Consider the following 27,817-nt stretch of genomic DNA (forward strand, 5'->3'; position numbering starts at 1 on the left):
TACTGTTGCACAGCAAGTTCAGGCTGAAAAAATAAGCCCGCTTCCAATGCAGTCCTGTCTAACTTGTAATAATAATACACTAAGTGGTTGAGGAGCCATATTGTGTAAAGTTGTATAAATAGCACAAATATTGATGTGTTTTAACAAGATTTTCAAAGTGGAGTAAAATGTACCTCTGTAAAATTAAACAGTAAATTCCTGAAAATAGCTGTGAGTTAAGCGTTTCGATGAAATTACAGAGGTTTAAATTTGAAAATTAATGTGAGCTTTCCACCAGGGTAGCTGTCTTCATGTCAAGTCCAGCTGTGAGTCACATGGAGACATCAAAAGCATCGACTGTTACTGACAGCTCCCTGGACTCCCGCTGTCAGTGGGGATTACCCTGAAATTAGTCACTCAGTCTCCAAGTAGCAGGTGTGTCATAAAAGTCGATCCCCGGGGCTGTGTGACCCTAAGATCCGCCCCCTGCCTGCCTGCTTCAGCGTCGTGCGGCTGTGCGCTCTCACTGCGTAAAAGTCTTCGGACCGTCTGTTACCACGAGCTGTCGACTTCAAATGGATTATGAAACTAAGGTTTTCCCTCACACCGGGGGCTATGGGCGCTATAACCGAATCGTGGTCGTGTTCAGCTGGTTCCCCAGTTTCGCCGTCACGCTGAATCTGTTCAGCGACGTGTTTTACACACTCATCCCGGACTCGTACCACTGCAAGCCAGACCCGACGCTGCTGCCCTCCGCGTTCCTCCTAAGCAACTTCTCCACACAAGGGTACCTCAACCTCACCATCCCCTGGGTGAACGGCTCCGGTCGGAGCCACTGTGAACTTTATAAGTACCCCCCCAACTCCTCGGACCTCTCCGAGAACGCGCCCAGAGAGAGGGTGCCCTGCACCACAGGGTGGGAGTACTCTCATGTAGCGGGCCTCCAGAGGAACTTTGTCACTGAGGTAAGACGCACGTTTAGCCCTGGTGTTAATATACAGATCTGTGGGGGAGTTAGGAGGCAGAGATACAACAGGTTGTGGGTTTGGGTTACATTTTCTTACCCGGTGAAGCAGTTTCCTTTCACGTGCTCGTTTCTGGCCTTGTTTCGTTGAGCTGCTCTGTCTGCTTAAAGGCACGCTGTGTCACGAACACGACTGTTGGGCAGCTTTCAGTCAATATTGACTCAAGTTGAGCAGTTAACACTTTCTTGTTGGCTTGAATCTTACTGACTGCCGTTTATCTGCCGTGGCTTCTCGGGAACGAAGATGAGAGGCCAGCCAGCCAGGGAACAAATGCTTCATAGTTCATATAAGAAGTGTATAATGATAATTTGCCTCCAAGAAAGCAGGTTGGCACTCAAATATGCAGTCCTACATGCACTTTTGCTTTTAAGCAGGGTTTAACTGTCTTTTAACCCAGCGCGTGAACTCTGACTTTGACCTCCTAACACCCGAACTTTTTCATGGCATGCATTTTTAGTTTCTCTTTGCTAATTGGGCTGATTGGGACCTGATTAATGTAAAAACAAAGAATTACCAGATTTTTTTGTTTTAACCCGATTTTTGTTTCTGAGAAAAATGAGATCCACATGAGGACATTGGTTTTAAATTTCGATGGAACAGTGGCAGTATAATGTCCTCATAAGTGGATATCCGGCCCTTGTAGAGCAAAATTTAGTATTTTGGTCTAGACAACCCAAAATGTGATGTCCACACATGTGGATACCAGGTCCTAGGAGGTTAAGCTTTGGAGTCATCCCAAAAGATAAAAAATAAAAATCCCATCATGACCTCACAAACCCCTAAACCATGAACAAGGGGCCTTCTACATGGGAAAACCCAGGGTCCTTGCAAGCCTGAAATAAACATCTGCATTAGTTTCCTACCTTTTCTGTAACTTCTGGGTAATTTCCGACATAAATATTTTTCAACAGTTGGATGACTGAACTTTGATTATAGATGGCACTGTCGCCCCCTTAGAAATGCTGCAAAACAGTTTTAGTCCACCCCACAGTGGGACTGGCCTTCTCAGCACAGAAGGTTATCTGTCAAGGTGTTTTGTTTTTTCCAAGGAGAATTTGTAAGTCTCTGTTAAAGGCGTTGAGCTTAATGTCAAATGTGATCCTAAATCTATCAGAACGACCCACGCATGAGAAACTGGGACTGTTGTGGAGGACTAGAAGCTGAACTCACTTCTGCTCATTATTAATTTGACCTCTTTATAAACATGTTGCTGTGGATCTCCACAGCAGTCCCAGTTTCTTCCTTTACCACCATTGAGTCCTAGCACAATTTAACAGCATGAAACGTGCACTACTTAATTTCAGAAACAGCTGGAGAGAGCACATCAGCAGCAGGCGGTGCTTTTTACAAATCATGTAATACAAGCTGAGCTCATATGGCTCATAGAGCTCAGCAACACTAATGTGAAGCAGCTTGAAGCTTTGTATGTTGGACGAGTGGTTCTTAACCAGGGTGCCACGAGGTAAGCAGGACACTTTGAGGAAGCTACGTTGTTTCAAGCTGATGACGTGGCATCTTAAAATCCCACAGTGACACTGCTTTAAATAAAATAATTAAACGTAAGCTTGCAGGTAGGTGGATGACAATGGACACATTCATTTAGCTTTTGCTACTTCTGCTGAAGCACTGTGAGGCAGGCTGCCAACACCCATGTTTTGGCATGACTCTCAAATGTTTTCATCTGTTGTAAATCATCCAGACTTGTCTGCTGTATGTCCTGCTGTATAACTTCACCAGAGGAACACCAACAAACCTCGTGTTACATAATGATATGATGATAATATACAGGCACAATTTCATTAAAACAAATGCAAAACAACTTAAATGAACACCTGGACCACAGTAATGCGTCCTAAATCAACGAAAAATCATTCAGGTGCACAGAGACTCATTAACGTTGAACAAATGACGTACCAATCAAATACATTATTTCAAAATAGAATTGCACAAACTGATTAATTTACAGATGAGTGCAGGTGCACAAACTTCTTTCCTTTTAGCTGTGTGCGTTAGTCTTTCCAGACCAGCACCAAGTCCCTTTATCCACTGCTTCATAGAATGAGCAAACATGCCCTTCCAGTATGGTGCAATTCACCTAGCTCTCCTAGCTCGGAGAGATGCCAAAGCCCTATAATTTGTTTGTTTCTGTGTTAGCGTGAAGCCCACTGGGTAAATTCCCAGCACACGTGGTTTGTATTTTAGGACACCTCTGACAGAATGTATTACTGTACGATCTTGGTGATCTGGCTTGACCTCTGAGGTGCCTTATCAACAGGCAGGTTGAAAACTGTGTGAGGCTCACGTCAGTCCTGTGTGAGCAAGAGGATGTGATGAGGAAGTAAAGGGAGAGAGGATAATGAAGGTTACCCCGAGGGTGATGGGAAGACATAGCATTTTAGAAAAGTGTTACAAAACTAGGACTGCATTTTTTTTTTTTTTTTTTTGTCCTGGGAACTATAAATACTTTAATAAAAAATAAGAAAACAACACACTCTAGAGCTTGGTACTCCAAGGAAAAACTCATTTTAATTGCAGATTTCCATATGTTAAGACATCTGGGTTGACATGGGAGATTTCAAACTGCGCAGACGTATGGACACGTCATAGATGTTTTAGCTAACTGTGGTTCATGGACAGTTCACTATTAGCATCCTAATGAACAGATTGTTGTTTACAGCTCAATCATTTGTTAAAAAACACTCATATGCGTGACAGATATGGATCTGGGAAGGAAAAGGGGCCCACAGAGTTCTGTGCTACACCCCTACACAATCACACTACATCTGTTTTGTGCTGTAGTATCTTAAAACAAATATCAAAATGTGGACAGTTGTGGCTGTTAGCAGCTGATGTGGGGGGGTAATACGAGCAGGACACAGTCATTATGGGTAATTGCCCCTGAGCTTGTTCTCAGATTATCATCTGTGTATCGTGCCTTATCATGAGGCCTCTATGACAAACTGTGGCAGTGGGGAAATTAGAAGTTCCCCCCCCCCCCCCCCCCCTCCAGTTCCTTCCTGAGACCCTGAACACAACGGCTTCCTCCACTCATGTCGTCATTCGCTAAGACAAAGGACCACTCCAGTAACGGAAAAACTGAGCAGAGTACAACACGGGCGCTGGGTGGAATAACAGTCACTAACCATAGCTGTCCAGCACTCTCCTCTTTATCAAGTTTAGAGACGGATGTTCACGTTTGTGGCCACTAATGTTTGAGGAGCTTACCCTGCAGGGTCCAGGCTTCCAAAGGGCCCTTAATTTGTATGCAACTTTTTTGCAATCACACTGATTATTTAGTGCATATTTTGAAATGAGTTTGCGTTTGTTCAAATGACCATGCAGCAAATATGGCACCAGATGATATTCCTATATAAAATAATGCACAGAGAGGAGTTTAGTTTTTACCTTCTGTAGGCAGCTGGAAGTTGGTGAGGAGACCCGACTGATCAAAAGGTTCAAGCAGTTCATGTTTGCTCCAGTAACCTGGATTAAGTAAATCGGATCAGATGTCTAATTCACATCACTGTTCCTTCTTTGTCTTCTCATGTGCCGTCAGTCGTCATTGCTTGAAATAAGTGACGGTAAGTTCAATTGGAAAATAAGTCTGTGTAGGAAATCCTAACGACAAGACCCAGTGGGAATAAAAACATTAGCAAAGAGAGACAATTGTGTCCCGTATACCCTCAAAATGTAATTTTATTTTGACTGAAAAACTCCAGGAGAGGGTTGAAACCTTGATAGAAATTATCTGTGTTGTGGATTCCTCCTTTGGGGGGAAAAAAAAATGCTTGTGCCGCTGCGATTACCTTAGTTTCAGCACATATATTGACATAATGGCTTTACTTTTAATAGAAGAGTCCTCTTTTTAACTTAGCAAGATAAAGCTCATCTAAAATTGCTAAAAAGTAAATCGTAAGATCAAGTAAAGCCTAAGCAAATTTTATAAACCTGCGTGTGTGTGTGTGTGTGTGTGTGTGTGTGTGTGTGTGTGTGTGTGGATATAGAGATATACACATATATTTAAAAAAAACACAAACAAACAACATACTGTAACTTCTGTCAGTGCTGTGCTTTTGGAAACCGAATTTCCCAGAGGAACCCACCCGAGGGATTAATAAAGTTCTATCTTATCTTATTTGGTACACTGTTTTCACTACTACTATTTCACACAGTCATGTGGAAAAAGAACAGAAGAGGAAAAACTATGTGTGCCTCATAATTCAGTAGCTTGAGGAACCACCTTTAACTCAAAGTAATACAAAAAAGGCATTACTTCATCAGCCTCTCGTATCACTGTGGGGGAATTTTGGCCCACTCTTCCTTACAGAGTTACTTTGGCTCATTGAGGTTTGTAGGTGTTCAGTTATGCACAGCTCTCTTACAGTTGACGTCTGTACTCTGACTGGATCTTGATTCTTTTCATTTTTTTTTTTTTGTCTTAGTCATTCAGTTGTCCTGTTGCGTGACCCAGTTTCCTTCAAGCTTTAGCTTTTGCACTGATGGCCTCACATTTGACTCTAGAATACTTTGGTGCACAGAGGAATTCATGGTCGACTGCCGTGTGCCCGTCCTGTGCGGTACCTGTGCAGCGCTGATTGTTTTAGACGAAAGAGACTTTCTTCTGGTAACACTTCCAAACAAACCACGCTTGTTCAGTCTTTTTCTAACTGTACTGTCATGAAATTTAACATTAACATGTTAACTGAGGCCTGTAGAGTCTCAGATGTAGCTCTTGGGCTTTTCTGTTTTGTTTTTCAGTCTCTCTGAATATTGAATGGTCAGACCTTCTGGTGAATTTGCTGGGACGTCCATTCCTGGGAAGATTGTTGCATCATATTAACGCACACTTTGACGCTTCAGACCTGCAACTGCTACAACTCTCACTTACTGATGATCAGTTAATCAAGTGCATTTGATTATCAGCACCTGGTTGCTATGTAGACTCTTCATTTCTATGGAAGGGGTACGGGTGCACTTTATCGCAGGTCTGCATAGAATTACTCATATGAGTCTAAGGCCAGGTGCAATTGGACACCACTGACATTGCATGAAATTTGTAAATCCTTACCAAATATTTACAAAAAACTTGATCACACCTAAAGATCTTATTGTTAAAGAGCAAGAAACGTTGAACTGGAACCATGAATCATGGAACCTGATTAAACTGGTTTACAACAAAACCGTATCACTTACTCAGCTGACAGATTAACAAAAATGAACAGCTGTTAATGATCAAATGTCCCATCACCTTCAGTTGAATGACCCTCCTGGCCTCTGTTTTAAATGTGATTCACTCCACATGATGCTGGTCAAGCGATCCGGTCACACCTGAGCACATCTTTGTACCACTTCTAAACTGCATTATTTTCAAAATAACAACAAACGCACTGATCAGAAGAACCAATATTTGTTGGCTTGTTGATTTAAGTGAAAAAATACTCAAGATGATCAGATTTCTTAACTACTTGTTAAGTGTGGGTGGGGGTCTGAAGTCTGTCCCAGGAGATGGGACAGAAGGCATCGTATCTGTATTAGCTTTAAGTATTAGCAATTTGATGCCACTTACCAGTCTCTCAGCCGTATTTACAATTTTGATCCCCCCAGGAACCTCCTAGGCAAACCCTAAAATGTGCTCGGCACATTGGAAAGTGACCTCACGTAGTCAGTCGTTTTCATTTAGCTCCTTTCTGAGCTCTTCTCACTTTCTTCACTGTTTCCTTTGATGCTTTGACTTTACACTGTGCGGCTGGATCAATCTGTAAAATACAGAAAACATGACTGGTGTCTGTAGGAAAGTAGAGGAGATGAGGCTGGAGGGAAAGTAGATGAGAATCTTTCTTACAGGCAGGGACTGGTACTAACCAGGCGTAAAGCTGCTGGCACTTTATTCTAATGTAATAACACTGTCAGCAGGCATCTTAACTCGATTACAAACAACATGATCTACATTCCTGATTCCCCCACAGACGGCTCTCTGTGCGTTTGACTCAACTGCTATTCTCGGCATGTTACATAGTCAGGTTATGATGTATGCAGCATGTTGGGAGCAGCTCTAATTTGTGCCTTTTAAGTCTTTGATAGAATGTTTTATACATAAAGTATAATTGCATTGGTATGACTGAAACCTTTCGTGCTGAGGTTCTGCAGTGTAGGCGTTTAGCTTGATTTCTTACCTTTTTAGTTGGTCACTTGTTTTTCATCCAATTGCAATTTAAAATGAAGAAATTGACTTTTTATTTTTTTATTTTTTAAAATCTCACCATTTTTGGAGCTGGATGTGGAGTACCTCTGGAAAACTGGCTTGCAAATGCTCATCAGAACTGGAGCATAAACATGTTGGAAGGACTGCTGCTAGAATTAACTACACATTAAATATCATTACCAAACTTTTCAAAAGGCACCAACACTACAAACAGTAGATGGACCCGGTTAGCCAGAAAATGGCTCGCTGTCAGGACCCATGAGCACCTTTATAATCATGCATAGTACCACGTTGGGCCCCTTTAGCCTTGATCTGTCCTCGACAAGGTGGTGGAAACACTCCTTGAGATTTTAGTCCAAGGTGAAGTGATGGCTGCACATCCATGATGTGAATCTGCTGTTCCACCACATCCCAAAAACCTCCATCAGATTGAGATCTGGTGACTGTGGAGGCCTTTTGAGCACGGTGAACTCGCTGTCATGTACAAGAAACCAGTTTGAGACGATTTGACTTTTGTGGCATGGTGCATTATCGGATGGACGTAAACGACAGTACTCACTTAGGCTGTGCCGTTTAAACCATGATCACTTGATTATAAGAGCTCAAATGTGCCCCACACCATTTCATCACCATCACCAGTCTGAACTCGTAGGGGCTGGACGGATCCTTGCTTTCATGCTTTAAAAAAACCCTACCATCATATTGCAACAGAAATCAAGACTCATCACAGCCTCAGAACATTTTTATTTTTTATTTTTTTACTATTTTCTGTAAACCATAGACATGATTGTGGGAACAATCCCAGTAGATCAGTCGTTTCTAAAACACTCAGACCAGCCTGTCTGGCAGGAATGACCATGGGACGCTCAGAGTTGCTTAAATTACCTTTCTCATTCTGATGCTCAGTCTGAACTTGACTATGCGATGGATTGCTGCCATGTGATTGGCTGATTTAGATATTTGTGCTAACAAGCAGTTAAACTTGTGTACCTAAAAGTCTTCGTGTATACCTACAGTGTTGTTCAAGAACTCTGACATTAGAGCACTGAAATATTGAATTATTGTCTCACATTTCCTTTTAAACTCATGACATTCATCAGTGTTTGTGCTGCTTTTTCCTCCCCTGCAGTGGAACCTGGTCTGCAGTGACTACTGGAAAATCCCCGTGCAGCATATCTGTTTCATGACTGGATGGATTCTGGGATACATATTTCTAGGCACCCTGTGTGACTGGTGAGTAATAACCTCAGTTGATATGTAACTCTAAATAAGATATGAAGAACATAAACACCAGAATAAATGTGTTTAAAACGGTTGCATTAGATCATCATTTTTGTGTGTGTGTTGACTGTTTAGGCTGTGAAGTTTCACTCGTGCATGTTTTACGTCTGTGTCTTCAGGTTGGGTCGTCGGCGAGGTTTCCTCCTGTCCGTCGGTCTGTCCAGTCTGTTGGGTGTAGCTCTGTGTTTGTCCAGGAGTGTGGTGGTGTTTCTGCTGCTGCGTCTGTCTCAAGGCGCCTCACTCGCTGGGCTGTTTGTGTCCTCCTACATCGCCCGTAAGTAATCTGTATCCACATTTTAAAGCTGATGTCTGGCAGTCGAGCTTTCTCACTGAAGTAGAAAAAGGTTTTATGGACTGGTCACATGTTCACATTTTACTTACACACATAAGAGGCCAGAGGGTAAATAACAAGTGGCACATGATCGTTACTGTGCATCTGTCATGGCGTGCCGTGTCATTGAGGGGAAAATCCCTCAGCCTGACATGCTCTCCGGGGTTATGGTTTCAACTTTAAAGCGTGCTCATCAGCTTGCTGTCTCTCTTTTATTTTGTTTTCCTTCTTAAATCATTGAACAAGAGATTGCAATGATACCTGATACTATATCTTTCTATTGAGAAAAATCTGATGTCGTGTAAAAGTTAAATAATGTTAATGTATTTGCCCAGCTAATTATCTGTACACCGTGCTGTGCTGAACTAATCTTATCAGTGGAAAAGATAGAAGCCCTTGTTGTCCCCACAGAAGCAGGTCAATCTTGCCCATCTTATCTTTATTTGTGGAGAGTCCTGAAATGAGACTTGATACCTTCATAGTAAAGTCTGAAATTCATGCATTAAAGGATATACTGCAGCATTGCATTAAACTAAATCTCCTCACCTTCAGTCTAAAGCAGTATCTTTGATAGATCACCGTTTGCAGTGCTTCATGTTTGATTCTCCAGACAAATTAGTTAAGATGCGTTCATGCTTCAAACTCTATGCTAAACTTGACAGCATTTTATTGTGAAAGTTGTTTGGAGCATTTGCATCACTGCTCATTTCTATTATCCGTATTCATTAAACTGTGTAGTTTGCAAAGAGAGGCTGTAGATAAATATAACCACCAAGTGTCTCTAATCAGTTCAGCTTCCATCATGAAGCCTCTGATAACATGAGGAATAATTAAATAACTTTCATGAAATCACATCATCCGTCAGACAAACTTCCACATTTCTCTTGTCATATAATTTTATTAGGAGACTAAAATATACAAGTCGTGCAGAGACATTACGTATTGTGGTCATAATTCCCTTTCTTTTTTCCTCTTTTGGCTGTTCCATTCAGGTCGCCGACAGCAGATCTGCTGCTGCATGTCCTCCTTCACTACATTCATGAATCTCCTCTTGAGGTCTTCCTCTTTTCCTCCTGCCTACATATCTAGTTGATTCTTTTGTTGTTAAATGTTACTGTGTTCACCAGCTAGTTGTGGACTTTCTCCTGCTCACAGGCTGTGGCAGGAGACTGTCATTAATCAGAATGAGCGAAGTTGATTTGTTGACAGTGTAAGGGATAATGCACAGAGACATGTCGATATGTAATAAATACCTGAGCAGTGACCGTGGTCCACTTGGTCCAGTCACTACAGTTCTTTAACATGACTGAGTTCACTGAACTCGGATGGCCTCAGAGTACCTTTGGGATGTGGTGGATCTGCAGTATCTGTGATGCCATCATGTCAGCCTGGACCGAAGTCTCTGAGAAATATTTCCAGCATCTTGTTGAATCTGTCATGAAGCCTTAAAACAGTCCTGAAGGCAAAAGTGGGCGCAACCCTAGTACCAGTCACAGGCTTACCCAGTGACTGGTAGGTGTACAAATATGCTACCATTCAAGACTATTGGGGGGGAGCAGGAATTTTTTCTGTTATTAGAATTATAGCTTCAGTTGTTTGTAGCACACTGGAGATGGATATTATATTGGTAACTAAAGAAACCAGGCTGTGACTGACAGCAGGCAGGTGACTGGAGCTGAGCTAAGAGGTGTGAGGTCGGTCATACTTCAGCTGTCCTCTCTCTGTGGGGCAAACGGCACAAGTGAGCCACCCCACTATGAAAAGTCCTCAGCTTTCAGTCTTCAGCAGGAGATTCAGCAAAACTTCTCTGCTTGGTAGTGATTCGCAGTGAGCGAAGGTGGAGATTGTAGATGCATATGAGAAATGGGAGGAATGTGGGAGGCGTACTCCCACATTCCTGCAAGGTCAGGTCGAAATTCACTCCAGGGTTTGTTTTGGCGTTGTTTTTGTTTGTTTGTTTGTTTGTTTGTTTGTTTGTTTGTTTGTTTGTTTGTTTGTTTGTTTGTTTGTTTGTTTGTTTGTTTGTTTGTTTGTTTGTTTGTTTGTTTGTTTGTTTGTTTGTTTGTTTTTCTTTTCTTGGACTGTCCGATTATGTTGCTGTGTGGGGTTAGGCTGAGAGGGGAAAATGTTTTGTTTTTGTTTGGGTTTTTGTTTGGGTTTTTTTTTTTTTTTTTTTTTTTTGGGGGGTGCTATAGGCAGGAGGATATAATAGCAGGACAGGACTGAAGGCAGGGCAACCAGGAAGTGAGCTCCTCACTACCCTAACAACCACGTCCACACTGAAAACCGATCCACTTCATCCTTCTTTCTTTAAAAAAAAAAAAAAAAAAATTATAAACTTAATATGTTGAAATTTTATTTTGACAATTTGAGAGCAGATTCTATGTTTTAATGCTGGTTTTCATGTTTTTGCACGAGGGTGGACTTCAGGTCTCCCCTATTGGGAGGTCAGGTCTTTGATGGCAGGAGTCACTTGAGATAAGCCACTTCCTTTTCTGCCTATGAGGGTTTAAAAGCAGTCTTAATGGTGGTACAGAAGTTAAACCGATTGAACCCTGGATGAGTGGGTGACTCTATCAAAGATTTAGAAAGTGATAAGTGTAAATAAAAACTAAATAAAGGACAGATGTTGAGGAATTAACTTTTAAATTAGAAAAACAAGACTGATTCTTATTGAAATCACCTAAAATAGGACTTTTAAATTTCCTGGCTGTTCCATTTGGCATTTCCTTTTCTCTTAAACCAAACAGGAGGTGAAGGTAGGCGGGGCTTTCACCCTTACATGCTACATGACCTGTGCTGACATGAAGTTTGAGGATGTGCTACAGTGTGCTTTAGGCACGAGGTGGCTGCCATAGCAACGGGATGAATAGGTTTGCTTTCCTTCAGCTGTGCTCTGATGCTTTTTTTTTCTTCTTCTTATCCCCTTAGGGTTGGAGCTTTGCGACCCTCCCCATCGTCTGATGGTTGCTATGGTCAGTGGTTTCTTCGGCGTGCTGGCAGAACTGCTGTTGCCAGGCATTGCGGTTCTGTCCCGTGATTGGCCCGTCCTCCAGGCGGTGGCCACTTTGCCTTTAGTTCTTCTGCTGTCCTATTGGTGGTGAGTCAGCTGGTAGTGTTTTTGGAGGCGCACAGGTAAACACGCTGTTTGTTTTTCCCCAGCGGTTCTCTATGTGCCGTCCTCACGCCATAACATAATGCGATCTTCGTTCCTGTCTCAGGCCTCTTCAAGCAAGCCACACCTGAGTTCACAAGAATCTCCATGTTTGTTTAATTGTTATCTGGGATATTTTAGTAGATAACACCCAGTCCTCACTCAAACGGTCTTTACATGAGACCCTATAACAACAAGTGTTATCATTCACTCAGATGCTCTGAAAAAATTGCCAGGTAACAGCTTAAAGGCCTCAGGAGAGGCTGTGTCATTTTTATTTTGCATGGGGAATCTACAAAACTAACATGGTGTGCTCTGGGCTAAAAATTGTTCATGCATTTGTGTCATCGTGGCTAGATGGCTGAAATGCCATATTTACCAGCTTAGATTTGGGGGGGGGGAAAAAAAACTGTCAGTACTCCAAGCAATACAAAATTCTGCAGGCAAATTAAAGTATTTTAGACACGGCATCAAAATTGTTTAGATCTTGTTTCTGCTCTTTAATTATTTTAAAAAAATTTCCTCCCAGAAGAGGGAGACTATTTCACTTCCACCATGTTGTTGTCACAGCAACAGCTTCCAACTACAAATACAATAATTGAATCATCTCAAGTCTTATTGAATTTCTGAGCACATGATGTAGACCGCACACGTCCTTGAAATCTGTCTAATTACACTCCAACCTCAGGTGGAGGGGGGAACTGTATATAAACGTGTCTGTAATTCCCAGCTGTAAACAGTGTACTGTATTTTAAAGATGGATGGAGCTTTCAGGCTGGAAAGTGAAGCCAATGCAAAAAACTTTAAACATGCATTTTTCTCTAATGCCGAGCAGGGGGCAACTCCTACCTTGTACACTGCTTAGAAGTCAATGGGGAAGAAAAATGACCCCAATGTCTATATTTTGTCTATAAAGCAGAGTATGCCTACCGTATGATTTCTCATTTTTACCCACTCATAAGATCAAGTTTAAAAAAACACTTTAATACAGATTTTCACTTACTTGGCCATAACATGGTGACTAAAGCACTTATGATGTTGCTGTTTGAGATGTCAAAGCCTTTTGACTTGCTATTGATATTTGTGATGGATAACTGTTTTTTTTGTTTGTTTTTTCTTCAGCTGTGCATCGGTATTTCCAGAGTCTCCTCGCTGGCTGCTGGCCACAGTTCAGATTCCTCAAGCGAAGAGGAGCCTTCAGGATTTCTCTAAAAGAAATTGTGTTTTTCTACAAGACGACCTCTACCCTGGCGAAACCCTGCTGTCAGGTACACACACACACACACCTCTAGGATTTCTCTGTAGGCGTGTACAGTTTTCTCCTGGTTGTTGGAGCACAGGCGCTAAACCTTAAACGTGATGCATTAAGAGAAGAAAAATCTGGACCTCACCAATTTCTAAACCCTGGTATTTCCTTGGTAGAAGCAACACGTATTTCCAAATCAAACTCAGTGGGGTTTAACTTTGTTGGGACATCAGTTTAAATGATTTCCCTGTTTGTGGTTACAGAGATTGATTCAGTGTACGGCGAGGACAGTCAGCCACGATACCACTCTGCTCTGGAGCTGCGTCGGACTCACGTCATCTGGAAGAACTGCCTCATACTCGGCTTCACCTTGTGAGTTTCCTCTCTTCATGAAATCAGCGGTCCCGAGTCAGGGGCGCTACAATGAAGTCCATAAATATTTGGACAGTTTTGGTTCTGTGCATCACCAGAATTCATTTTAAATGAAACAACTCAGATGGAGTTGAAGTGCAGACTTTCAGCTTTAATTCAGTGGGTTGAACAAAAACGAACAAGAACTGCAGGCGAGTGTTTGATAACTGATACTGAGTTTTTCTTAACACTGAGGAGAAGTGAGAAAAAACCTTTTTGTGGTGTTTTTGTTCAGTAGTGGGTTTTTTCCTTGGATCGCTCCCATGGTGCCATGTTTTGCCCAGTCTTTCTTATTGTTGAATCATGAACTCTGAACTTCAAATGAGGACTCGAGTTCCTGTTTAAGTGATGTCGAGATCCAACTGGCAGTAATCAGACCTGAGTGTGGCTGGTGAAATTGAACTAAGCTTTCTAAACCAAAACAAAGTATGAGTTAGTTCATGATTTAGCAAGGAGGGCATCTACTCTCCACACAGGAAAGGCATGTTTTGTTAGCTTTTTCCTCCTTGTTGGGTTGTCTTCGTCTAATATAAAAAAAAATTTGACCTGAAAATTTGAAATCCTGGAAATATGTCAAAGTAAAAAATGAGGAAGGGGGGAAATACTTTGTCATCAGCTGTACACATCAGTGGTTTGTTACTTTGTTACAGAAGAGGTCAAATTAAAGGGGAAACAATTCATTTGTTTTTGTTTGTGTTGCTATGGCATCAACCATGAGGGCAGGAAATGTACAACATGCTTTCAATATCTGCTGCGCTTAAACCACAAAACTGATTACCAAGTGCCACGACAGGTCCAGAGCTAGATAGACTGAGATATTCCCTAACGGGTAATTTTTAGGATTTGAGGTACCTGCTTTCAACCTGATTATTTTATTTTTTCCTTTGCCATCCAGATTCATTGGAACAGGCATCCAGTACTGCTTCACCAAAAACCTGCACACTTTCTCCAATAAGTTCTACTTCAGCTACTTCCTCCGGGTGGTAACTGGAGCGCTCGCCTGCATCTTCCTGTGTTTGTCCATCAATCACTTTGGCCGACGTGGCATGCTTCTCCTCTCTGCCATCATCACTGGACTGTCTTCACTCCTGCTGCTGGCCCTTACACCATGTATGTAACATCCACACAGGCCCATAAGATCTACTGTAAATTCCCTTCAGAGTTTCCTTGAAAAAGTTTTGGATCACATCCCAGAAAGTTTTTCACTCTCTGGTTTTAATGACTCTTTTATTGACGTTTGTGTTTGACAGACCTGCAGGGTGGCCTGGTGCTGGTGCTCTCCGTTGTGGGTTTGTTGTTCTCTCAGGCTCTCGCCATGCTCAGTGCATTCTTCACCTGTGAGGTGATGCCAACTGTAGTTCGGTAAATGTCTCTTTGTTCTTGATTAAACTGAAAATGGGACGTATTGATCCCATTTGCTGCAAAGTCAAAAGGAAGTTTTAAAGTACAAAGAAAAAAAAATGGGTTGAAACAAAGTACCGTGCGATCTTTTCACCTTGGTGATTTATTCTCCTTTTCCTGTGCTTCCTCTCTCTCGTCCAGAGGTGGCTGCCTTGGCCTGGTGCTGGCATTGGGTTGTGTTGGCAGGGCCGCCTCCTCCCTGATGGAGCTCCAGAACAATGGTGGCTATTTCCTCCATCATGTTGTCTTCGCTTCCTTCGCTGTCCTCTCCGTCCTCTGCATAATGCTCCTACCTGAAAGCAAACGGAAACCGCTCCCAGATTCCATGAAGGACGGCGAGAACCAGAGGCGACCACCCCTCTTCCTGTCGCAGCCCACCAGAGACAGCCTCCCTCTACTGCACGCGCGTGCCCCTTTGTCGGAGTACAACCCGGATAACTACTCCCTCCTGGTGTCTGCCACCAGGAAGATGTTGACTAAAGATTCTTTGCCTTACAGGATCGGTGTTCCTGCTCATCCCCCTCTGCTGTCAAACAATGAAACACAGGAACCAGAAACTCTGAGAGATGTGTCTTAAATTTAACCCTTCTCCTCCTCTTTACACTCTAGCTTGAGGGGAGGAGCCGAAATGTTACCTCTGACAGGCTATGATAAGCCTTCAGTGCAAGGGTCAGTGACTAGCTCTTCATAACTCATCTGGAGAGCTGGATGCACTTTAGAGCAATGGCTCCAACTTTGTCAGTTTTCATCAATATTTCCATCTGGTCTCTTTACATTTTGTTACTATGCAGTGGCGTCTTCACGCATGGATCCGGTCCACCGCTGTGGGACGATGGCCTCCTTTTGCTGTGTTTTGTCAGCCTTTTCTGAGATGTAGGAATATGTTGGTACATTCCCAGTGCAGCTGGGGTCACACTGCTCATGTCTGTGGTAGGCATTCAAAGCAAACTGGCACACTCCAGTGTTACCAGAGGAGCTCTGTCATGTAAAGCTCTTCGATTGCGTTTCTCAGTAACACGGTTCTTCATTAAGTCTGTCTGCCTGACTCACCAGCAGATAGCAGCGCTGAGTGAGCTACAGATCACCAGAACACCCAAGACTATACTCGTGAAGCACAGCAGGGGGCGCTGATGATGTACTAAAAATGATCAATTATAGTTTTGTTTTTTTTTTTGTTTTTTTTTAAAAGGCTTTTTGTTTCCTGTGCAACTAACAAGCTTCATTTGTCCTTTTTCTGATGTTAGGATGTGATCAGTGTGGATAAACACAACCATTTCTTTACCATTACGTTTTTCTGTCTTCATGCTCCTTCTATAAACCACATCTATTACCAACTATTGCATTAAAAACTGTCTTGTTGTTTTCTACTTAAAAACTGGAAGTGGCTAAATTTCAAGATGCACTAACCACAGCAGCTGCTGAGCGAAAAGTGCGTCTGTGTCTGGAATGCTTCAGCTAAAACGCAACAACGTTGTGGAACCAGTAGACGTATATATTTACATTCTTTTTAAAAAAAAAAATGGTTTGTTTAATGTTCTTTTATGTTTACTAGTGCGGATGTTTTACGTGTTTAAAGCCTTTAGTTCGAACTGTGAGATGAGATCATGTCTTCAGCCGTCAGTGTCGTTGTGTGATAGTTTACTGTTTGTGAATACATAACTTTACCTTCAGTGAGCAAACAAAGGTGCTTGTGTTGGAACTACAGTTGGTGATGTAAGCTTTTAAAACCTAATGTTTTATTGTTTCTTTGTAAAGTAAAATGTGCAAAAGCTGAGTGTTAACTTTTTAAGGAAAATAATCTAAATCTTTTTTTACTTCTCTGTAAAGCAAACTCAAATCGACAAAACTTGTTTTAAAAATGTTCAGTGATGGTGTTTCTCTCTCTGAACACTAGATGGCCCTGTTCACTTTACAAAACAAAGAAATGTACTGCTTGGAGTGAAAATGTTCAGGTGTGTTACTCAGGTTATAGTTGTGTGACTTCATTATTCAACTAGGAAAAAAAACCCTGTTTACAGTCCTGCCCATAAAAAGGCACCTTTACGACTGTTTTTGTTTTAAATGAGATAAAATGGATGAATTGAAACTCTGACTCAGGTTTAAATAAACTTTAATAACATAATTTGTTTGTCCATCTTTTATACCATTTTAGTTAATATAATTGAGTCTTAAAGCTTTAAAAACTGCATGAGGGGAGAAAGTTGTGCAGTAGTTTCTCTCAGCGGTATAGCATTACAGTTCAGGATGTAACTCAGGACTTACATACTGTAAGTTCTACAGTCACCCATTAAACAGTTGATGTAATCCAAGCCTGGAGAACCAGTGTAATCAGAAGCGCCAGTGTACTGAGCGACTGGGCTGATCCGTTGGAGCCGGTAGTGCTGGGGTATCCGAAGCTTGTTCTGCACGGGTTCTGCACATCTTCGTTTGGAATGGGAACATCATCCGGGATCTCGTTGCTCATGCTGTCGCGGACCTGACACACAAAGATGACATCGTCAGGCAGGAGACAAAAACACTAATGGGGTGTATTCACTGTGAGCCCATCTGCTATTCAAAGACATTGTTTAAAACCTGATGTAGCCACGGAGTAGCTGTCAACACCAACATTACTTATACACACACATTTTAAAAAAGCTCAGTGGTCTTTAGATGATCATTGATAGCTTAGAGATTGTATTCAGGCATATGTCCCAGTGATCCACATGAGGGTTCATCTGTTTATCTATAGTGCTGTTAAATTTAAGTCTACTTGATCAAAGAAAAACGATAATAATGCAGAGAAACTGGTAGAAGGTGTGGTTTCTGGGGATGAGGAACAATAACTCACAATAGTTAAATGTTATAACCCCCCCCCATCATTATGCAGATGCTTATCTGGTGCTGTAAAGTCAGCTGAGATGCAGATATAATTCGACAAGTCATTACCTAACCGTAAACATCTAAGTTTTCGGTTAGGTAATGACTTTGTGAATTGCTACTTGTCGCAAAGGACATTTGTCACAAGACAACCTGCAGAAACCAGCTAGCGCAAAACATTTTGTGATGGATGTGATTGGAGGAATTATTATTAAACACCTTGCATTCAGAGCCATTTTAGAGGAAACCAACATGATGACTCGGATCCCCACAGCAGGTCTTTGAGTGGCCTCACACATGCAAAGAACTCACTCACTCCTGATCAACTTCCCTTGAATGTGCACAGTAATGCACCGTTTTAAGTTGTTACAGATAAACATCCAGTCTAGCTTTTGTTGCAGGCATTAACTTGGAGGAGTGTTGCTCTTGAGTTGATGATATATCCCACGATATTGATGGTCAGAGTTTGATATCATGGATTTTGGTTTTTAAGACATTTGCAGCTGGTATAAAATTGATTTAGTTGAAATGATTTTTTCTCTTCAGCCTTGACGATGTCATGCAGCTGGTCTCTGTGGTGCTCAAAAATAGTGGAAAAATCTGTGACTTAAAAGGACCCAAATTTCAGCCCAACCTTGTGCACTTTTGGTCCTGTAACAAAGAAAATGTCCATTTTATGATTTCACAGTTGGTGGAGAATAAAAACCTGACTTTGAGGGGTTAGGTGGGAAACACTCATTTGGTGGTTTTTAATGGAATAACAGATCTACTAGAGTCACTTCATCAACCAGCTCAGAATTACAATCCGGAAACAACTGCTATATCAGATTTTATTGCTTTAAGGTGTGCTGAGTATCTAATTCTTTCTTATCGTTGCAGATCCTCAGATAAGGAGGCTGATATCTCTGTCACGCTGGTTTAAATGGATGGAGTGAGGAAACGTCTTAACAGGTACTTTTGGTTGCTCTCTCTAATTTCCCAAGGGGAAACAGATCTGCATGTTTGATTTGGCCAGGTGCCCTTCCTCCTCACATTTATCCAGGCTTGGGATCAGCACTGGGAGTACGCTAGCTTTGTCCTCTACTTTCAAACTGAAGATCTTTTGCATCTAAGGTAAATATGTTTACCACTGAACAAGCCAATCAATCAAACGTGTGCAACCAACTTGACCAAGCTTCTTCACACAGCTCTCCAAATGATACATGAACCCATGAAGTGCATCGAGGTTTAGGTTACTTGTGTGTGTTTGTGTGCATGCATTTATTCCTTACCTTCTCAACCTCACTCATGACACGGAGCAGGTTATTTCCAAGAGCAGCTTTGACTTCCTCATCAGTCCATCCTCTCCTGAGCAGTTCAGCCACCAAATTGGGGACCTTGGACACATCCTCCAAACCCTCAGGTACTCTAAAAGGACAAATTTACAACCAGCGAGTTACATGTGATGTAAAATTGAGTGGATTTTTTTTTTATACAGCACTTCCAAAAAGCAGTACTATATTTAAAACAAACAAACACAATTTTTTTTTATCAAGAAAAATTACAAGAAAATCCAGCTCATTGGAAGCAAAATGTAAAGAAAAGTGTTGGTGGGTTTTTTTTCTTCATCAAGACAATTTTGAATATGACACGAGTCTAACTACCCAACGGGCAAAGTTACAGTACTGTGGAAAAATCCTGAACCACTCCTCATTTCATCATATTTTCCTTCCAACGACTCACACTTTCTTGCAATATTTTAAAGTGGTCTTGACCAGTAGTTCTCCAGGCTTTGTGAATGTTTTTCAAAGTGTTTCTTTGGACACTGGCTGCTTTTTCCATGCATCTTCAGTCCAGTCCTTGTACCTAACCATTTTCAGATGAATATTCTTTGCTTTTTTTTAAAAGCCATGTATAACACAGACCTTTCAATCATTCAAGAATAAAAGGCACGTAAAAGGATGAACCAGTATAGACACTTAAAAACAAGACTTTGTTAGTAGCACAAAAACACATCATTTGTTCCAATTTCTTTAGACGAATCTCTGAAAAATACCCAAGATAATAGTTTGACAGGAGAAGAAAGTGTTTTTGCACCAACAAGGTGATTCCCAAAGAGCTATTAGCAAAAAAAAACTTTGGTGCATCTCTCCACGGTGTGCCAATGTCTTCACATTTCAGCGAGTTTATGTGGGAACACACCTGGGAACGCCATCATAATCTCCACCAAAGCCGATGATGTCTGCCCCGGCCACTTTCTTTATATGGTCGAAATGATCTATAATGAAAGCAACAAACTTGAGAATGAAGTGAATGGACAGAAGATAGCTTTGAGAATGAAAAGATAAATGTTAATGTTTGACTGGTTTACAGCAGATGTCATGGTCACAGCAGTAATTTACCTGCGACATCAGACAATTTAGCCGTATTGCTGCAGGTCACATAGTCATTGTAGAAGTTGACCATCACAATTCCTTTAGTTTCATTCTGGAGAGACAGACTAGTGTTAAATGGCTCTGATCTACTGCAGAGAATGACAGAAAGTCAAGAAAAGCATCAACCGGGCCACAAAATGCACGTCCCAATGATCCGCATGAGTGCACTGACCTCTGCTACGTTTCCTGGTTATAACTTTACGTGTATCATTTTACAGTGCTGTACAATAACTTTCTTGCTTTTATCTTATTTTATTGACTTTAGGAGGGAAGTTGTCATTACGCATCATTTAACTTGATCCATTTACAGCCATTTGCAGCTCATCTGTTGCATAAAGAGCTTTTATGGATGTGTTATCTAAGACCCCAAGCAGCAGTTCAATATCAGCTGGCTGCGTGTTTTACTGTGATCAGGTGATCTGTTGATGCATTTTGCTCCCCCACATCCAGATCACTTACAACATCTGTGGTGCACTTGGGCCCAGTTTTGTGTTATTTCTAAGAGCTGGAAAGAGCTAAATATTATTCCTATTCCACTCCATTAATTTGATGTGAAAGTTTCAGGCAAAAGGTTGTGGATGCTAACTTGTTAAAGTACAATATATTGTTATAATTTAAACCCTCTATTTGCATTGTGACTCCTTGCTTTTACTCCCACTTTTCAGATGGTTTCAACTATTTGAGGAGCAAACACCAAAGATGATGCAACAAGAGAGAGAATCAAACAATAACCATGTGAACTATTCATATACTGCTGATCTTCACGAGGTCCTCAGCCTTTAGGTTGACCTGCTGTTTCTTTCGGTTGTGTCTCGTGAACTCACCACTCGTCTCAGGACGTCATCTGGGACGTTCCTCTTATGTGGACAGACGGCGTATGCGGAGGAGTGGCTGAAGATGACCGGAGCTTTAGACAGGGTCAGCACCTGGTTCATCACCTCCTCAGAAACATGAGCCAGGTCGATCAGCATCCCCAGGCGGTTCATTTCCGCAATTACTTGCTGTAATGTGAATGCACTTTGGTTACCACTGTGGTTGTTATTGTTTTTATATTTTCTGATTGCTCCTTATTTATATATTAGTTTCAGTTAGTTTCAGTGAGGGTTGGGAGGATGTGCCCAGTGTTTCAGCTTTGATCTTTTTAAGTATTATTTTATGTAGCACACATGCTAAGAGGTAAGATTTAAGAAAATCTGTAAAGCTTTTCTCAGGCTTTTTTTTTTTAAAAATTCAACAACACATTAATTTGTTTATGTAATCATGCGTCAGCAATTTTTTTTTTATTAGTCTGCCGTTATCTAACTCCATCACAAACAGCTCCAACACTCCCTCCACCTCACCTCACTAAGCTCATGTGCGTGTTATCAACAGCAGAGTTTTTTTACACCAATTCCACCAATATAACCTCTGGCAATAAATGTTATTTTCTTTGAAGTGCCTCAGAAGAAACTTTGGGCTAATGTCGTTAAGCTATAAAACATAATAACGGAATACTTTTTTATTGATGCTCTGTCAGTGTTTTCTGATGCTTCTTTTCCGAGTTAATGAGGTCATGGTTTTTACAAATGGCTGTCAGCAGTCTGAGTTGTAGCTCTCTCCTGATCACTTGCATATAAAACAACAATTTTAACTTCAAATCTCTCCTTCAGGCCTGCTGTCACTTATTTTCAGTCCAGTTCTTGTGTAAAAGGCCTCTTAAATAGTTAACATAAAGAGATTCTTAAACATTTGAAAAGTAGTGATTTACCATATACACAAGAAGGTCAGCTTTAACCTCCTAAGACCTGAACTCTTTCACGACATGCATTTTTAATTTCTCTTTGATATTTGGGCATATTGGGGCCTGATGAATGAAAAAACAAAGAATTACCAGATTTTTTTTAACCTTATTTTTGTTTTTAAGAAAAATAAGAGCCACATATGAGGATATTTGTTTAAAAGTTTGATAGAACAGTAGCAGTATAATGTCCTCGTAAGTGGATATCAGGCCCATGTAGAGCAAAATTGAGTATTTTAGTCTAAATAACCCAAAATGTGATGTCTACATATGGACACAGGGTCCTAGGAGGTTAAATGAAAAAAGAGGAATAGGAATAAAGCTACACAAAAGATGTTAATGTGTAACATAGTACTCCCAGAAATAATGATTTCCCACGTTTGCATCACTCACTTTGCCAAAAGAAGAGAGGCCGTTATGCTCCGATGGCTCTGATCCAGTGTCCACGAGCCAGTTATCTACCCTGTGAATGAAAAAGCAAGTGTTAGTGAACATGCAAAACTTAAGACAACGAACAATCTGGAACTCATTTAAAGTAAACTGAAGTGTTCATTAACATTTAATGAAACATTGAGAAAGATGGTAAATGGCCTGTATTTGTATAGCTTTACTAGTCCCTAAGGACCCCAAAGCGCTTTACACATCCAGTCATCCACCCATTCACACACACATTCACACACTGGTGATGGCAAGCTACATTGTGGCCACAGCCACCCTGTGGCGCACTGACAGAGGCGAAGATGTACAGAGATATTTTAAGGTCTTTCTCCATGATTTCAGACGTAGCAGATTATATAAAGTTCACCGTTTTCCCAATTCTAAAAACAAAAATAAAAGAATTGGTAAAAGAATTTAGTAATATAGTTTAACATCTTCCTGGAGGCCGATGTTCACATGGTGAGGTGCAGACCTCCCTTTCTTTCATGCATGTCTGCACAAAACCTTTACAAAAACAAACAAACTTTATTTGTCACATACACAATCATACAGAGTACAACATGTAGTGAAATCCTTGTGTCCGAGCTGCAGACGTAACCGCGCCATTCCAGAGCTTGATTTGTTTAGCATGGGGATCCTGGATCCTGAGCTGCACTGAGTAGGAGATGCTCTGCAAACTCTCGGTACCTCAGCAGAGCTGGCAATATCATCAAGGACCACTCTCACCCCAGCAACCAACTGTTTGAACTATTACCGTCAGGCTGACGGTTATAGGTCACATAAAACCAGGACAAACAGATTCAGGGATAGCTTCTTTCCCAGAGCTATCACCGTAGTAAATAAGCACAAAAACAATTGAACCTATTCCATACCGTCACTGTCATTATATTATGCTGTTATTCATACTGTCATTATATTAATGCTGCTATCCTGTATATATTGTACATACTATTGTTTGAGTACTTACGATTGTTTTTGTGTACTTTTTATATTTTACATTTATATTTATTATTGAAACTTGCACCAAGGGAGTGGCACTCCAATTTCGTTGTACTCTGTACAATGACAATAAAGGCTATTCTAAATTCTCTGTACACATGTATCGTGACACAAAAGGCATTCTATTCTCTTTCTGTTTCCTAAATTTAACCAGCTGCTGGTTGCACCTGGTTGGGTCACTGTTGAGGTAAAGCATATCAGTACAGATTCACCTGCCAGTGAATGTGATACTGCTGCCTGAGTGGGCCTGCAGGAATCCCCCGTGCTCTCCACAGCTCCAATGCAACATCTGAACCTTACTGTCGGCTCAGTTAATGAATGGAAACAGTGCAAACACGATCCAGAGGAAGTTATTCTTCACATAAGACGTCTCTTGATTCTTTTTCACATGAATTTATTATTGAAACTGTCACACAGTGACACAGTCCCTAACTCTGCATTTTCTGTTTAATGTTGTGTAGTTGTAATTTGGATAAACATTCATCTGAATGGGGAAGTGAAGGCATGTGACTGAGCATATTTAACTCAGCTGAAAATACAGAACTAGAACTAATAGCTACTATATTTTCTGCCTGGAAAACACATGTCATATAAATATAGAGGCTCAGTTTTCCAGACTAGTTCTCAAAAACACTTTTCAGTGAAGATGTTGATTGAATTTGTCATTGCGATTGATTTTTGTCTGTGACCAGGCTCGATCCATGCCTTGCAAATCACTACGGCTATTTTCAATTTTCTTAGCAAAATATAACGAAACAATGTGTTTATCAAGACTTTTGCGCAGCATTATAGTCAATCAATAGAAACATGAAAATAACCTACTCATTGTTTGTATTCTTCTGAAAATTCAAACACATTTCTTTATATAAGTAACAGCAAATTAATTGATCTTTGAGGTCTGACCGATGCCTTAAAATGTGGTGGTGGCTCTTACCAAGGTGTGTTGCAGGAGTGGGTGAGTGTGAGGTAGCGCACCCCCAGCTGGTACATGGTGCGCAGGGTCCCCAGACTGCTGTCGAGTGAGTGACCACCCTCAACCCCAATCAGACTGGCGGTCTTATTCATATTAAAGGCCTTCAAGATGTCTGTGCAGACATGACAGTTGATGTGTGATACAACCAGGAGAAGGACAGCTATGAACTGTCGGAGTCAGTGTCTCACCTTGGCTACTGGAGGCAAACATGAAGATTTCAGGGTATTTCTGACACATCCTGTGAATCACGTCTATCTGCTCCAGCGTTTGTCTGACAGCATCTTTGTACTGAGTGTCACAGGGGACGTATGCTGCCCAAAACTGAGGACCAGAGCAAAGATTATACTATGTATAATTAACTTTCAAAGTTAAACAAAGATGAATAAAATACAATCATACTCTCAAACACATATGCACAATGCTGTAAAAAAGGTATTTGCCCCCCTCATGATTCTCTGATTCAGCAGGGTGTGGCTAATTCATATTTTAATTTGTGGGTGTGGGTGGAGGCGGCTGCGTGTTTCTTTTTCATGGCATTGATTGTGAGTGGTTGCTGGAAGCTAATGACTGTCACTGGGAAAGTGATTGATTGCTAAAGCCCAAGTCACGCAAGCCTACAGATCAGTAACCACCTGTTGCTAGGGAAAAGTGTGCACATCCTAACCAGTAGGTTAAAATTTCCTGGTGATTGGTTTGGTCGCTATGATATTGCTGCGGTCCTCTGTAGTTTGCATGGAAGTGACAGACTTGTGTACGTTCTGAGTCAGCAACATCCCGAGACCACAACCACCCAGTCAGTGAATGCATGTCTTCCTAGCAATGACTGTTTGTATCACGCCCCATGTAGCCAACACCTCTTGCGCAATGCACATGACATCATTCAAGAAACTTTAATAGAAATTAACTATGACAAAAAATAAATAAAACAAAAAACAAATCCCCCCCAAAAAATTCTTTTTTATTGTTTTGAGGGATTTTAATTTTTTGAGTGTTTCAAATGCTCGGCTTCTGTTGGCTTTTCTGAATCCCTGTCTTGATTTCATTTTCGTTCTAGTGATAGTTGCCTGAAAGGAGTATTATTGAATCTTTCATTTAGATTCTTATTTTCTGGGCTTTCTTGGAATGAGTGCCAGCTCTTTCACTCTGTATCAATATAAGTGCCCTTTGTTTTCCCAGTTTCCTTCCCCTCCACATGGTGTAACACCTTCCTTCTGTTTTTTGTTTCCCTCCTTAATCACTTAAGTAATAACTAGTTTTTAGCTTCATATTTCGTGTCTATTTGTTTCAGTTATGGTAGTTTCAACATCTTCTGTTCCTTTTGCGAAAAACGGTTCCCATTAGTGATTTATTTTTATTATATTATTTTATTGTTTTGTTTTATTTCTCCATGTGAGTATCTTAATTATGTTCAGCTGTTTTTGTTACCCTTCTCTGTCCAAACCCAAATAAAGCCATCAATGTGAACATGTACAGCCCCAGTTTTCCTCCTGGTGTCCTGTGTGTGTTTTGTGTGTAGACTTTTTAGAGATTAGAAATTAACTATCAATATTTGCCTTTTAGTTTTGGACTCCGTCTCCTGTGCACTCCTTGTACAACTCTGTACAACTGCAATTAAAAACAAAATGTATTGACAGATATAGATTTTTTGAGATGCTTTTAATCTCTTGAAGAAATGGCTGACTTCTCTGCTAATAATATATTTAAAATGAGAGTGTAACATGACTTTTTAAAATGATCAGTCTGATTCAGTTATGTTATTTTGTGAGATGTCTCCAGTGAGGAAGGTTTGTAGATAAGCTGTGGGAGCCCATGAATAAGGAGCACATTGACACTGAAATTATGTTTTTTCTTTAATAATTCTTCCATCGTGTGTACCTGAGCACCCAGTCGTCCATCCTTGATCTTAGGGATGTTGGTGTGAGTGTTTGCCAGTGTGTTAAGATCCACTTTGTTCAGCTGATTGTTGAATTGTGACCGAAGCTGCCAAGGCAAGTCATTATGACTGGAACAAAGGACAGGAGAAAGATCACATCAGGAAAGAAGTGAACTTGTTTTATTGGGTCAGCATTAGACTTCAATCGCAGATATTTACACACTAATCACAAATAAATAAATAAACAAATAAAATTTCACTTACCCATCAATGAGTGGCGTCTCTGACATTAACTGCAAGGCTCTGGCCATGTAATCGTTGGGATCCACAGCCAAGGTGATGGCGCAGGAAGTGATCCAGAGCACCAAGCATGAAGCCAAATTTACCCTGTGCAGCATTTCCTAAAGTTTAAACGCACTAAATAGATTCCTGTCTTACTCTTTGTTTGTCTGGTTTTATCCTGATAACTAAATCAAAAATTGCAGTGGCTGAGCCTCTCTTTGACCTTAATCTTAGTCCTTGAGCAGATTTCTTACTTAAATGTCCTTCAGTCCTTTGTCTGTTGGGATCTTTACAGATTTTCGCTCCAGATTCTTTCTGTTTTCAGTTGTTTATATGGTGCCAAATCACTACAAAGGCTGCCTCGAAGTACCTTTTATTGCAGGACTACTCTTTGCTCCTCCTATGTGCTGAGTAAGTTTACAGCGCCAGCTATAATAAATGCAGCTCAGTAGCTTATTAATCTCTGGCTCTCTTCCGCAGTGTGTCTTTGTCCTGTCTTCCTCCCCTGACCCTCAACAAATGGCCACCCCTTCCTGAGCCTATAACTGGTGAAGGATTCGTTTGGGTAAAAAAGGAGTTTCTTCCCACTGTTGTTGTTTGGTCATAAGGAGGTCACACGACTGTTGAAGCTTGACAGCAGAAAAAAAACTGGTTTCAATTGGTGTTTTACTTTTCCCTTTGAGTGTCTTAATTGTGTGGATGCCTTAATAGGCATCCACACTATTGAGTTCCTGTTTCTCTTTAATCTTTATACTTTATTCTAGTTGCTTCCGTACACTTTTTGGCACTCAACTACTCCCACAGTTTTTGTGCTATTTTCACCGTTCAAATCTTAAAAAAAATTCTGCTCTTTCTGCTCTTTCCGGCTATGACTTTTGGTGCTCATAACTTCTATACTTTTTGAGATATTGATTTTTCTTTTCAATATTTTTTGCCCTTTTTTGCATATTATCAGTGGCCTCACTGATTTTCCTTGCCGGGTTGAGCTGTGTTTTAGCTCAGTGAGATGAGCATCCGTTCTCGGACTGGGAGGCCCGGGTTCAAATCCCGCTTATGGCAACATTTCTTTCAGTTAACACTTAAACTTTTTTAACTCTTTTCAACACAAATTTAAGCTTTTTCACCCCTTTTCAGCACATTTTTCAGTTTTTTCACCAGTTTTCAGCACAAAT

General features: G+C 41.0%; 2 protein-coding genes across 2 annotated transcripts; one reads left to right on the top strand and one right to left on the bottom strand.

Moving 5' to 3' along the window:
• Positions 1–381: 381 nt before the first annotated feature.
• Positions 382–17,152, top strand: slc22a31 (solute carrier family 22 member 31). The gene is made up of 9 exons (XM_026166303.1): positions 382–944; positions 8,336–8,439; positions 8,607–8,761; positions 11,750–11,918; positions 13,095–13,240; positions 13,482–13,590; positions 14,525–14,739; positions 14,880–14,991; positions 15,172–17,152. Exons 1-9 carry the CDS (start codon positions 555–557, stop codon positions 15,605–15,607), a joined length of 1,836 nt encoding a protein of 611 aa, XP_026022088.1. The 5' UTR covers positions 382–554; the 3' UTR covers positions 15,608–17,152.
• A 13-nt stretch (positions 17,153–17,165) lies between these two features.
• On the bottom strand, positions 17,166–27,124 carry dpep1 (dipeptidase 1). The gene is made up of 10 exons (XM_026166304.1): positions 26,628–27,124; positions 26,366–26,492; positions 24,679–24,811; positions 24,452–24,602; positions 22,474–22,543; positions 21,128–21,304; positions 20,271–20,355; positions 20,071–20,146; positions 19,161–19,296; positions 17,166–17,506 (listed from the first exon to the last, which is right to left on the bottom strand). Exons 1-10 carry the CDS (start codon positions 26,759–26,761, stop codon positions 17,318–17,320), a joined length of 1,278 nt encoding a protein of 425 aa, XP_026022089.1. The 5' UTR covers positions 26,762–27,124; the 3' UTR covers positions 17,166–17,317.
• Between the last annotated feature and the right edge of the window lie 693 nt (positions 27,125–27,817).

The sequence above is a fragment of the Astatotilapia calliptera genome, chromosome 1 (assembly GCF_900246225.1).
Source record: "Astatotilapia calliptera chromosome 1, fAstCal1.2, whole genome shotgun sequence".
Classification (NCBI taxonomy): domain Eukaryota; kingdom Metazoa; phylum Chordata; class Actinopteri; order Cichliformes; family Cichlidae; genus Astatotilapia; species Astatotilapia calliptera.

Coding starts and splice junctions, on each gene's coding strand:
- slc22a31 (XM_026166303.1), top strand. CDS start 555: ATGGATTATGAAACTAAGGTTTTCCCTCACACCGGGGGCTATGGGCGC. Junction 8,762..11,749: donor TGTGTCCTCCTACATCGCCC/GTAAGTAATCTG, acceptor TTATCCCCTTAG/GGTTGGAGCTTTGCGACCCT. Junction 11,919..13,094: donor CTTCTGCTGTCCTATTGGTG/GTGAGTCAGCTG, acceptor TTTTTTCTTCAG/CTGTGCATCGGTATTTCCAG.
- dpep1 (XM_026166304.1), bottom strand. CDS start 26,761: ATGCTGCACAGGGTAAATTTGGCTTCATGCTTGGTGCTCTGGATCACT. Junction 26,493..26,627: donor GAGACGCCACTCATTGATGG/GTAAGTGAAATT, acceptor CCTTTGTTCCAG/TCATAATGACTTGCCTTGGC. Junction 21,305..22,473: donor GCCTCTCTTCTTTTGGCAAA/GTGAGTGATGCA, acceptor TTCACATTACAG/CAAGTAATTGCGGAAATGAA.